This window comes from Tachysurus vachellii, chromosome 20 (assembly GCF_030014155.1).
Source record: "Tachysurus vachellii isolate PV-2020 chromosome 20, HZAU_Pvac_v1, whole genome shotgun sequence".
NCBI lineage: Eukaryota > Metazoa > Chordata > Actinopteri > Siluriformes > Bagridae > Tachysurus > Tachysurus vachellii.
The window spans coordinates 12,927,200-12,939,352 of NC_083479.1; the positions used below are offsets into that span (position 1 = coordinate 12,927,200).

Sequence of the window (12,153 nt, forward strand, 5' to 3'; positions counted from 1 at the left end):
TGCTGCTTTTTGGCTTAATCTGCATCACTGTCAGAGCACTTATTGTAGCACTTATTAGGGCTGTACTGTATACCTTTTTGCAATTGCTATCAATTCAAATAATTTAATTTTATTTGCATATCACATTAACAATAGACACTAGCACAATATAGTTTCCTCCTAATGAGCCAGGGTTGATAGTAGGAAAAACTGTCTGAGATGACAAGGAACCAGAGTCAAAATGGAACTCCTGGTGACACCAGAAAGATCATACAGTGTACAGTTGTAGAGGAGTAAGTTTCAGATGGTGTTAAATGTGTTCAGAAGATGGTCAGCATGAAGGTATTGTGAATAGACATCCTTGGATGAGCACAGGACAATTTTTATAATTTTCTTCTGTACAAATCTACAGAATATCAATGAGATTATACATTGAAGGATATGCTTGCATAAACTCTAAACTCGTAAACTGCACCATCAACAGCAGCAGAAGGTGAGCATTAGAATGATGCAAGCCAGTACTGATGGCAAGAGAAGTCAAAGCAGTGGACATGTGTTGGCATAAGCAGTACTAGCACGTACAGTATCATAGAAACCTGGAATATGCAGATGAGCATTCTTCCAAACCACAATTGTTTGTAATGTGTTTTTGAGCAAGCTCTTTTTCTAAAAAAGAGTAGCATGGGGTATCAACCCTGGCTCTGTACACAATATCCTGTTCTTTACTAAGTAATAAATTAGTTTGGGGACTTTATGTTGCTGGCTTGTATTCCACTGGAGCTCAGGCTTTGTCTAACTGTCACCAGCTGGAGGCAAACGGATGCTTGTGTAGAGGCAGCATGAGTAGGTTTTGGCAGGTATACTGGAGCCACAGGCAGAACAGCTGCATAGAATTTAGGATGAGATGAGTAAGTGCTTGGTAGCCACACAAATATGCATCCATGCATATTTCTAGTGGCTGTAATAGATTAAGCATTTCTCCTGAAACATACACAGCACAGCACCTCTTTAAATTTGACAATAACATATTCTTTATTTTGCCACTGCTACCTTACCACTAACCATAAATCTAGTTCAAGATTTTTTTGCTCAACTTGCTCTCAACTGACACACACACACACAGAGAGAGAGAGAGAGAGAGAGAGAGAGAGACTAAAATAACAACAGATAAAGATGTTGTGACATTCTCCAGATAATGACAGTGACTGTTTCATTCTGGAATGGAGTGTCTCAGTCTTTCCAGTAATGTGCAGCACTGTGATTGGATTTAATGCCTGTCCTAGTGTTTATACTTTCTGTGTAGAAACTGTAAACTACACTCATCGAGCACTTTATTAGGAACACTATACTATACTGGCTGGGGCCTCTCTTTGCAATCAAAACAGATGCAGATCATCATGGCATGGATTCCACAAGATGTTGGAATCATTTCTTTGAGAATCTGGTCTATGTTGAAATAAATTTAGTTTATCATGCAGTTCCTGCAAATTTTCAGGTGCACACATAATCACCTAATTGACTCTATCCCAAATGTGTCCTATTGGATTCTGCATTGGTGAATGGATCCTACTGAAAAACACTTAGCTCGCTGTAATGTTTATTTAAAACCAAGATGAATTTTGCTTTGAGACATTATCATGCAGAAAGGAGCCGTTAGAAGATGGATAAATTGTGGTCATGATGGGATGATGGGTCAGAAACAATACTCAAATAGTTTGTGACATTCAGGTGATTGGTTAGTATTAATGAGTCTAATGTGTGCCAAGAAAAAACATTCCCCACAACCATTCCACAACCTCTACCTCCCTGAGCTGTTGACACAAGTCCATGGGCTCATGTTATTGCTGTCAAAATCTGATCTGTGTGCCTCAGCAGATATTATGATTCATCAGGTCAGGCAATGTTTTTCCAGTCTTCAGCTGTCCAGTTTTGGTTAGTCTGTGCCCACTACAGCTTTCTGTTCTTGGCTGACAGAAGTGAATCCACCTTAAGGGTCAACATGTTATACATTCTGACATGCTTGTGTTTCATCACAGTTGTACAGAGTGGTTATATGAGTTACTCTAGCTTTTCTGTCAGCTCAAACCAATCTGGCCTCTCTCGTTAGCAAGGTGTATCTGTCTGCAGAGCTGCAGCTCACTGGATGTTTTTCTTTATTGTGCCATTCTTACTAAACCCTAGAGACTGTTGTCCTTGAAAATCCCAAATCAGCAATTATAGAAATACAGTACTCAAACCAGCCTGTGTGGCAATAGCAGTCATTCCAAAACCATTTAATAGTTGATGTGAACATTATCTAAAGCCACTGGTCCATATCGCCATGATCTTATGCATTGTAATGCTGTCATGCATTTCGATAATTACGTAAAACTGTACTGTACTGTAAGTGTACAAATGTTCCTAATAAAGTTCTCACTAAGTGTATAACTCCATAATACAAGATTGTTTAACATTTTAACCAAGATATCGCTTTACATTTAAATAAAAAAATATATATGTAAACATATACTGAAGCTTTTTGAGTCAAGAATAATAGAGCTGAGCTAAGGGGCTCTCTGCAAATGTCTGTGTAATGTTCTTATTTTTGTTTCAGATCTGAATGAATGTGAGAGCAGTCCATGTATTAATGGAGTGTGTAAGAACAATGCAGGTTCTTTCTCATGTGTATGCTCTCCTGGCAGTGTACTTGATCGGACTGGCCTAATATGCATCGGTAATTGATTACAGATGTGCATACACACATAAAACACAACAAGCTTATACTATTGTTGTCTTGAATTATTGAAATGGTTCTATTCATGCTTTTAAGATTCAGTTCTGATGTTGTCTAACTATTTATCATCCCCATAAATCCCTGTCCTGGCTTATTATTCAGTTCTACATTTCCTTTGGCAACTACTTTATTAAATTATTCAGTATTTACACTGGAGCTAAATGGAAAGGTATGTAGTTAAGTGTCAAGATATGCCAACAGGTCCTGGAAGTTTACATAGCTAATACTGTTTTGTTTGAACTGAATGAGTGTTTTTCTTAAAATATGTAAAAATAAATAGCCATATATATATATATATATATGTACATATATATTTTTTTTTTTAAATAAATGGTGTTTTTTTATGAGCAAACCTGTGAGTGGTTCTGACAGACTCTCTGAAGGCGACATGCTGGATGATCATCCAAGAAGGCCGCTGTGAGATGAATATAAATGGTGCCACTTTGAGATCCGAGTGCTGTGCCACACTGGGAGCTGCATGGGGAAGTCCCTGTGAGCCCTGTGAGAAGGGTACGTCAACCACTATGGCAATAACATCACTTAAATCAATCTGCAATCTATCCTCAGTTGAGACTGTGTTAACGTGATTTAGATACCCTCTATTATCCTGGTTATGTATGAATGTTTGTTATCTCCAAGCAAGCATTTAAATAGTCTCAAACCATAGTACTGTAAAAGAATATATTTGGAATTAATTTCCTGTGGTAATGAGATTTATATAGCTGGAAAAAAAAACGATTATGTCATACAATGAACCAGAAAGAATGCAAACTGACAAGTCCTTGGCCTGGGTTTAGTCAGAAATGTTGGCACTGCTGTTTATGATTGAAATGGATGCCATCACTGACTGCTGTTGTGAAAATCTGGATCTCAGTTTTCCATCCTGTGTGGCCTGACAAATGTTTTCCTAAAGTGTGTTTTCCTGCATCTGTCATTAACGCTTTTGAATTCACTTCATACTATAGCCTTAGGGTTTTACTGTTGTTGTATATTCTGTCAGTGATAACAGCACAGCGATGCTCGAACCTACCCAAAATACCTTCTTAGCTAGAGCAGTGAAAACAACAGTGCAGTTGCTACAAGTTTATCTATTCCCATAGCACATCAATCCATACAATTATTCCAGTTTTTTCTTAGTATAAATTCACATGATTTTATTCTGGCATCAGCCCGCTGTGTTGTGTAAAGTTTCCTTACTTTATTGATGTCTTTCTAAAATTCTATAGTCCCAGATCTTGTCTGTCAAAGAGGCTTCACACGACCAAAAGGGACCATTTGTGAAGGTAAAAGCACAAAAATCCATATTTTCTGTCAGATATTATTAGCTCATTGTAAAATCTTATTAACATTGTAAAATCTTATTCACTAACTTCTAATAAATATTGAATATACAGTAACTAGAGGTAAGCAAACAGAATATTGATGGGTGGAAGGGGTAGAATTTTATTCTACAGTTCCTTTATTTATTTATTATGAAGAATCTGGAAAGATGTATAATTATTAAAAAATTATAATTATATTATAATTATGAAAAATATTTAATTTGTCTGATTTAGATGTTAACGAATGTGAGGTGTTTCCTGGTGTTTGTCTGAATGGACGGTGTGTAAACACACAAGGATCTTTTAAGTGCCAGTGTCCTGAAGGACTGACACTGGATGGCACAGGACGCCTCTGTATCGGTGAGTCAACTAGAAACCCTGCACACTAAGATGATGATGGTGATCTACCAAGGGCACATAACTTTAAACTTTAAGTGCGGAGATGAACCCTGCAGTAAAATCCTTTTTAGGTAATAGTTTTGGCATTGCACTCTTCTTGTGAAGATCAATTTGTGTGCAATCTGCCATGTAAAGAGTTTTTCCAAGCCATCACACACATATGTTTAATGTATTTGTATTTCTTAATTAAAAAAGTTCAGCATGTGTGTTAAAGGATAGAGTTCCATTTCTTTTCTACATAGATATACGCTCAGAGCTTTGCTACCTGACCTATGATGAGGACATGTGTGGTCAGCCAGTGCCTGGAAGATTCAGGATGGATGTTTGCTGCTGCACAGTTGGAGCTGCCTGGGGGAAGGAGTGTGATGCATGCCCTGAGCCTGGCACACGCAATTATGAAATGCTGTGTCCCAGAGGACCTGGCTTTGCCAATCGTGGAGACATACTTACAGGCAGACCTATGTATAAAGGAAAGTCATTTACAAAGTGTTATTTCTACTACTGTTATTGGACCTTCCAAAGCTACCATCAAAGCTCAAAGTTTGGAGTGTAATGTGTAAATATACAAAGTATTTTATTGTGCCTGTTCTCTTGTTATATTTTGTTCCTAATTTCATCTTTGACAGACATTAATGAATGTAAAGTGTTCACAAGTATCTGTACACATGGAACATGCCGGAACACAATCGGGAGCTTTAGATGTCGCTGTAATAGTGGGTTTACCCTGGATATGGATGGACGTAACTGTACAGGTACCTGATGGGATTGAAGAACAAATTCCATACTTTTTACTGACAAAAAATGCAATAAATTCTATGAGATTGGGCATAAACAGATTAGTGAAGTACACAGACACTAAATAGTATTGTCACAGATTTTTTTAACTTATTGCCAGCCCTGTAAATGATGTATTGAGAAAATAACAGTACTTAGCCCATTCCTGTTGATGGATGAAATGTAAATATTTCTTGCCTTTCAAAGGAGTAATGAAACCAGTAATTCTGGAAATGACTGTTAATGTGTTTACAGTTACTACTGCTAATTATGTTAACATTAACATTTAAGCACTTAATTAAGCACTTTGACTGTTTCCTTGGTTGGCCAATGTGTCTGCATGTGTTTTGTATGTGATAATAGACATTGAGGAGTGTCAGATCTCCCCTGACCTGTGTGGACATGGGACATGTGTGAACACTCCAGGCAGTTTTGAGTGTGACTGCTTGCCAGGTTATGTGAGTGGCTTCATGATGATGAAGAACTGCATGGGTGAGCACCACAGCTATACTTATCCTCAATGAAGAAGTAAATGGCTTCCACATGTGAATTACTATTACACAGTAGGGTGCGGCTTAACAAATTTTAGTCTTACTGTGTGTGCCCAAATGTGTGCATTTGCGTGTGCAACAGATATTGATGAGTGTGAACAAAATCCTGCATTGTGTCGCGGAGGCTCCTGTGAGAACACAGAAGGTAGTTATCAATGTGTGTGTCCACCTGGTCATCAGTTATCCGAGAATGAGGAAGCTTGTGAAGGTGAGAACACAACAACCACACCCACATTATTCAGATACGCCGTACGCCAGTAATTTACGTGATTACAACTATTAGAAACACAATTGAGCTGCAATCCATTAGTTCTTGAATGTGTCATGCACTTTCATCTGATCTATGAATCAAATTGATTGACCATTAAAAAATGGCTTCCTTTGTGAATCTTACATATTATAGTGGTAGAGAGTGTGTTTAGGATATATGAACTGAAAAATGTTCATAATTCTTTAGACTCATTTTTTAGCTGTTTTATTGACCACATAGGAGATCCTGCCTATTTGGCTTTATGCTCTGTAAAGTATGTGATATGTATATATGTGTGTGGTGTATGTTCCAGATGTTAACGAGTGTGAACTAAGTGCCACTCTCTGCCCCAATGGGGAGTGTGCGAATGTGGCTGGCACTTACCACTGTACTTGTTTTTCTGGATACCAGTCAATCCCAGACAGAAAGGGGTGCACAGGTAAAGTTTCTACACTGAAGGAAAAAGCCATTAAATTATTAAAATGTTATCACTAATTCGCTACTTGTTAATAAATATTAAGATTTTGTTGCCTAAATTAGCTAAATACTTTAAAATTGTGGATAATCATCAATTTAGTACTGTTCAAAATAATTGTGGTAATTATTTAATTGTCATCATAAAGCTATTTTAGCATGTATCTTTCATTTTTACATTTTTTTGTTCTGTCAATTGTACCTTCTGATCAGATATGAACCTATCTACCACAGAATGAACTGAAGTTCCACTGCTTGTGTCATGTCTGAAGTTTTCTCCCTGTTATCTGTCTGGTGTTGCAGATATAGACGAGTGCACCATTGAGAATGGAGGCTGTGACTTCCACTGCACTAATTCAGAGGGCAGCTACACCTGCAGTTGTGGTCAGGGATATGCCCTAATGCCAGATCAGAGAACCTGCACAGGTAAGAAGAGAATCACATTGAGGAGGTGGTGAGACGGGTGTTATCCTAATTCTGATGTACACTGTTCAAGAAATAAATCTGATCTACTAGAGCAGGGTAAACACACATGTATGATTAGGAAGACAGCCACACTCATATCATGGCCAGTAAGGCTGTTTTCCTGTAGTCACCTATCCACGGTGTCTGCTTTTTTAAGTCAGCATGAAATATGGGGGCAATAACTGGCGAGTTTCAAAGCATGAGTCATAGTATGGGAATGCAAAGGTTGAAATAGGTGCATCCATGAATATTGTCAGTTGAAACACACACACACATACACAAACACACACAGAGTACTAGTAGAAAGGTAAAGAGCTGCTTACCAGCTGTTGCTCGCTGTCTGTGTCTTCCTCCAGATGTGGATGAATGCGAAGAAGAGCCTGATATATGTGATGGTGGTCAGTGTACTAATGTTCCTGGAGAGTACCACTGCGATTGTTATGATGGATACATGTCGTCCATGATCACAAAGACCTGTATAGGTATGCAGATTTAAAGACATGTTTATTTACTGAATGAATAAATTAATGATAAATATGCTGTTTATGCTCATACATGTATATCATTCCACTCATTCCCAGTAATGTTCCTTGTTCCTGATTATCAAATGGAATAAAACTTCTTTCCTCATACAGTACTCTTAACATTTATGTAACGTTCTATTGCCATTTACTGTACATTCCTTTGTTACATACTCTCAGCACATTCATCTGTCTACAATAATGTGGCTGTTGAGTAGTGGGTCTTATGACCATCTGTCAGCCATATTTAGCCAGGGCTTCATTTTTCTGCTAAGAGTTTTTACATGGGGCTTGGAGGAGGATCACTGCATGCTTGTGTGATATCTCCAGATGTGAACGAGTGTGAGCTTAATGCCAACATCTGCATGTTTGGAGAATGTGAAAACACCAAGGGCTCATTCATCTGCCATTGTGAGGTTGGCTACTCTGTACAGAAGGGTTCTTCAGGCTGCACAGGTGAGATGGCTTTGTTATAAAAGTAGTAGTCTGCTACCTTTGTGTGAAGGTGCTAGGTCTTAGCTCTCTTTTATTTTACTAGATGACCACACCTGGAATTATTTTACAAGTAAGATGCAAGTGGTAAATGCAGTATAAAACTACCAACAATGTATTCTTTTAATAGATTTTGATGAGTGTAAGATGAATGCCCACAACTGTGCCATACATGCAACCTGTGTCAACACCCCCGGAAGCTTCCAATGCTCCTGTAAAAAGGGATGGGTAGGCAATGGAATAGACTGTGTTGGTAAGTACTGTATAATGTCCATAATCTCTGTTTAAGAAGGTAGAAAGAGGGAGAATCTTGTTATTCAGCAATGTTAAGTGGCAATTTTACTTTACACTGAAATAAATATTCTCAAAATATTTAAATTCACAAAATATGATCATAATATGATGTTTATTGAAATATAACCATTACGGACATGGCTTTCAGTGCTGTTTCCACAAGAAAATACATAGCTGTGAGATGTCTTTTTGCCTGCAGACGTGTAATTTGCCTTGATTCATATGTTTGGCTAATTTCAGATGTGGATGAATGCACCAATCAGACCCACATGTGCAGTCCTAATGCTAAGTGTATGAATGCACCTGGCTCTTATCGCTGTGCCTGCTCAATGGGGTTTAATGGTGACGGCTTTACCTGCCTTGGTAAGAGATAAAAAAGAACAAGTGTTTACAGGATCTGACAATTTTATGTAATCTAAAGAACATTAGATTGCACTGTATTGTTATAAGTAAGTTGTAATACTGTATAAATACAATATCAGACATGAACTCATGCCACTATCTGTTTTTTTTCTGTGATGTTATTCAGACATTGATGAGTGCACAGAGAATGCTGAGCTATGTGAGAACGGCCAGTGTCTAAATATACCAGGAGGCTATCGCTGTGACTGTGAGATGGGCTTTACTTCAACCCCTGACAACAGAGCTTGCCAAGGTTGAGCATTCAACCTCTGACTTCATATTCAGCTCAATGTTTACTATATTTATGAGAGATAAAATGTGTCTCTGATCAATATACTTAAAGGTCATGCATGAATAAATTCAAAACAATTAACAACCAGGTAGAATTTGTTCTAGAAGTGTCACAATCACAGAGAAAAGTAAATAATAACACTTTCAAAAATACTTCTAAAATTATGAAGTGCAGTTTAACTGAAATAAAATTAAAATACAGATTGAAAACTGAATAAATTACAGCTAATAAGAGCATTAGAACATGTTGATGCTATAAGCCATGTTTTGCAGATATCGACGAGTGCTCCTTTCAACAACTCTGTGTGTTTGGTACATGTAAAAACCTCCCTGGCTTGTTCCTCTGCATCTGTGATGAAGGCTATGAGTTAGACCGATCAGGGGGGAACTGCACAGGTAAAATTTGCTTCAAAACACAGATAAATCTTTAAAAACCTATGAAAGATTTGCCATGTGCTCTCTAACATTGTGTTTCTGTACAGATGTTGACGAATGTTTGGACCCCATAAACTGTGTCAATGGACACTGTGTAAACATACCAGGCTCTTATGAATGTAACTGCCCTACAGACTATGAACTTAACCCAACTGGAGTTGGCTGTGTTGGTGTGTATGTCTATTTCTTTTACCATTGCTGAAGGTCAACAATTTTGATTTGTTTTTCAATGCTAATGCACAATCTTCTGTTTTAGCACTGATTTCTTTTGTCATTAATGACTTCTTTATTTTTTTCTTCCACTTTAGATCCACGTGTAGGGACCTGCTTCCTGGAGGTAGTTAACCGTGGGCGTGCTGGCCTGACCTGTAGTGTGGAGGTTGGTGTCGGAGTCAGTCGCTCATCCTGCTGCTGCTCCAAGGGCCGAGCCTGGGGAAACCCCTGTGAATTCTGTCCTCCTGTCAACTCCTGTGAGCAATCATATATTATTAAAGTATATTAGCTTATGTAATATGCTGTAAAAGGCAAAGATTAATATGGATTAATGACAAGTGACACCTTTCCTAACCATTGTGTTCTTTTTTTAGCGGACTATAACACACTGTGTCCAGGAGGAGAGGGATTTAGGCCCAACCTAATAACTATAATACTGGAGGGTAACTTTAAACACTAAAATACCACACCATATACAAATATTTTTTTTCTATCCTCACTGTGATCAATCAGAAATATTTTAGTATATGAAAATATTAAAAAAAAGTTGCATTAACCTGGTTGCATACGTGTGCACACCCTTTTATAATTGCAGTGTGTTTATAGAATGAACCAATTAAATTCAATCCCATATTCTACTTATCATATAGCTGTTTCTGTAGGATTTGCTTCACATCTTGGATTCATATAGACTTATCTAAAATGACTTAATGGCCTGATAAATTCATAAAGATGCTTCAACAAAGTATTCATTTATGGGTATGCACATTTATGCAACTTAGTTTTTGTACTTTTTTATTTGTATTTTTTCCCTAAAAATTCTGATTGATTTTGATTTAATTTTTATATGTTGTAATTTCACATTGAAATGGATTTTTCTTGATTTCATTTATTGCCTGGTTATATAATTTTTTATGATTTGTACCATACCATTAAAATATCTGTCTCCTTTTTTAGACATAGACGAGTGTCAGGAGCTTCCTGGTCTGTGCCAGGGTGGAAATTGTATAAACACCTTTGGCAGCTTCCAGTGTGACTGTCCAAATGGCTACTACCTCAATGCAGATAGTCGTATTTGTGAGGGTGAGTACTACAGATAAATGAAAAAGTTTACAAATTCAAGTATAGCAATAGGTCTGAGTAGACTCCATGCTACTGTCTACATCCTGAGCTCGAGTACAGTGCTAATACAACATAACACCTGAATTCAGATTTTTTTATGTTGTCATATGTACAGCACTTGTTGAGCTTAAAGTTTTAATTTACTAGTGATATACATAAGGAACTAAATATAGCAAATATACTTTAAATGACTTGAGAGGTGTATTAATCTAAAGAAGCTGTAATGGATACAAGGACTAATACCATAATACAGAGAATACATTTATATTTTATCTGCAGATATTGATGAGTGTTTGGTGAATCCTGAGATCTGTGGTCCCGGCACATGCTATAACACTCTGGGGAATTACACTTGTGTGTGTCCTCAGGACTACATGCAGGTTAATGGAGGCAATAAGTGCCTGGGTATGTAGAAAAAAATATGTATTGTATTTCTATTGTTATATGAAATAGCAGAGTTTACTGTTCTATTTGTTTGTTGAAATCCTCCATCCTCTATTCTAGTCTACATGAGTCTACATAACTACATGAGACTAAAGTTGTTATTTGTTTAGACATGAGGAAAAGCCTTTGCTTTCGCAACTACAATGGCACCACATGTGAGAATGAGCTGGCCTTCAACATAACACACAGCATCTGTTGTTGTGGATACAACATGGGCAAAGCCTGGAACAAACCCTGTCAGGCATGTCCCAAACCAGGCACTGGTCAGTCTGTTAAATGCACACTAGGAATGGCAGACATCTTAACAAGATGCAGGCACAAGATTGAGACTCATCTCTTTTTCTTCCTTTAGAGGGCTTTCATGTTCTTTGTGGAAACATTGCACCAGGGTTTGAAATTAGCATTGAAACTGGGAAACCAGTGGGTAAGTCTTTTGATTATTGTTGCATTTCACATCAGAGCATGTTTGTTGAATAAGTAGGACCTTACAGTTTGATTGTAACTGATTCAGATATTGATGAGTGTCAGCAGATCCCAGGGATATGTGCCAACGGTGTGTGCATCAACCATATTGGAAGTTTTCACTGTGAATGTCCAAGAGGATTCAGCTATAATGATTTGCTACTTATATGTGAAGGTTTGTAAACCATTAATACCTAAAATCAAAACAAATATAAATGTCTTGCTGTTGTTTTGTTTTAAGACAAAACTGAATCTATAATTTTAGACAACATACAAGCCTTATATTTGTAGAAGCATTAATTGTGCTGCTTAATATTTATCAAATGTACATATCTATGCTCACAGGAATGCTGTATTTTGTACATGCTCTTTATGTTTATTAAACTCGAAACATATTTTACACAGTATGTAGTAGGACAGCCATTAATGTCCTTACACCTAGAGGTGGTGAAATCGTCGAAAATTCAAAAACTGACAGCAGATGTGCAAA

At 37.4% G+C, this 12,153-nt stretch overlaps 1 protein-coding gene across 3 annotated transcripts in view; it reads left to right on the forward strand.

Annotated features, from left to right (window-relative positions):
- LOC132863173 (fibrillin-2) overlaps positions 1 to 12,153 on the forward strand; it is a 47,558-nt gene that overhangs the window by 20,087 nt on the left and 15,318 nt on the right. For 2 of the 3 annotated variants that reach the window (XM_060895806.1, XM_060895809.1), the window contains exons 20-43: positions 2,573 to 2,692; positions 3,125 to 3,262; positions 3,985 to 4,035; positions 4,309 to 4,434; positions 4,716 to 4,941; positions 5,098 to 5,225; positions 5,611 to 5,739; positions 5,881 to 6,006; positions 6,362 to 6,487; positions 6,826 to 6,948; positions 7,344 to 7,469; positions 7,839 to 7,964; positions 8,131 to 8,253; positions 8,535 to 8,657; positions 8,824 to 8,949; positions 9,261 to 9,383; positions 9,470 to 9,592; positions 9,731 to 9,892; positions 10,010 to 10,078; positions 10,593 to 10,718; positions 11,037 to 11,162; positions 11,312 to 11,464; positions 11,554 to 11,625; positions 11,713 to 11,838. In XM_060895806.1, the coding sequence (XP_060751789.1) occupies positions 2,573 to 2,692; positions 3,125 to 3,262; positions 3,985 to 4,035; positions 4,309 to 4,434; positions 4,716 to 4,941; positions 5,098 to 5,225; positions 5,611 to 5,739; positions 5,881 to 6,006; positions 6,362 to 6,487; positions 6,826 to 6,948; positions 7,344 to 7,469; positions 7,839 to 7,964; positions 8,131 to 8,253; positions 8,535 to 8,657; positions 8,824 to 8,949; positions 9,261 to 9,383; positions 9,470 to 9,592; positions 9,731 to 9,892; positions 10,010 to 10,078; positions 10,593 to 10,718; positions 11,037 to 11,162; positions 11,312 to 11,464; positions 11,554 to 11,625; positions 11,713 to 11,838 (2,997 nt within the window). Of the gene's footprint in view, positions 1 to 2,572; positions 2,693 to 3,124; positions 3,263 to 3,978; positions 4,036 to 4,308; positions 4,435 to 4,715; positions 4,942 to 5,097; positions 5,226 to 5,610; positions 5,740 to 5,880; positions 6,007 to 6,361; positions 6,488 to 6,825; positions 6,949 to 7,343; positions 7,470 to 7,838; positions 7,965 to 8,130; positions 8,254 to 8,534; positions 8,658 to 8,823; positions 8,950 to 9,260; positions 9,384 to 9,469; positions 9,593 to 9,730; positions 9,893 to 10,009; positions 10,079 to 10,592; positions 10,719 to 11,036; positions 11,163 to 11,311; positions 11,465 to 11,553; positions 11,626 to 11,712; positions 11,839 to 12,153 lie in introns of all 3 variants that reach the window. The other variant, XM_060895808.1, reaches the window with a different exon arrangement.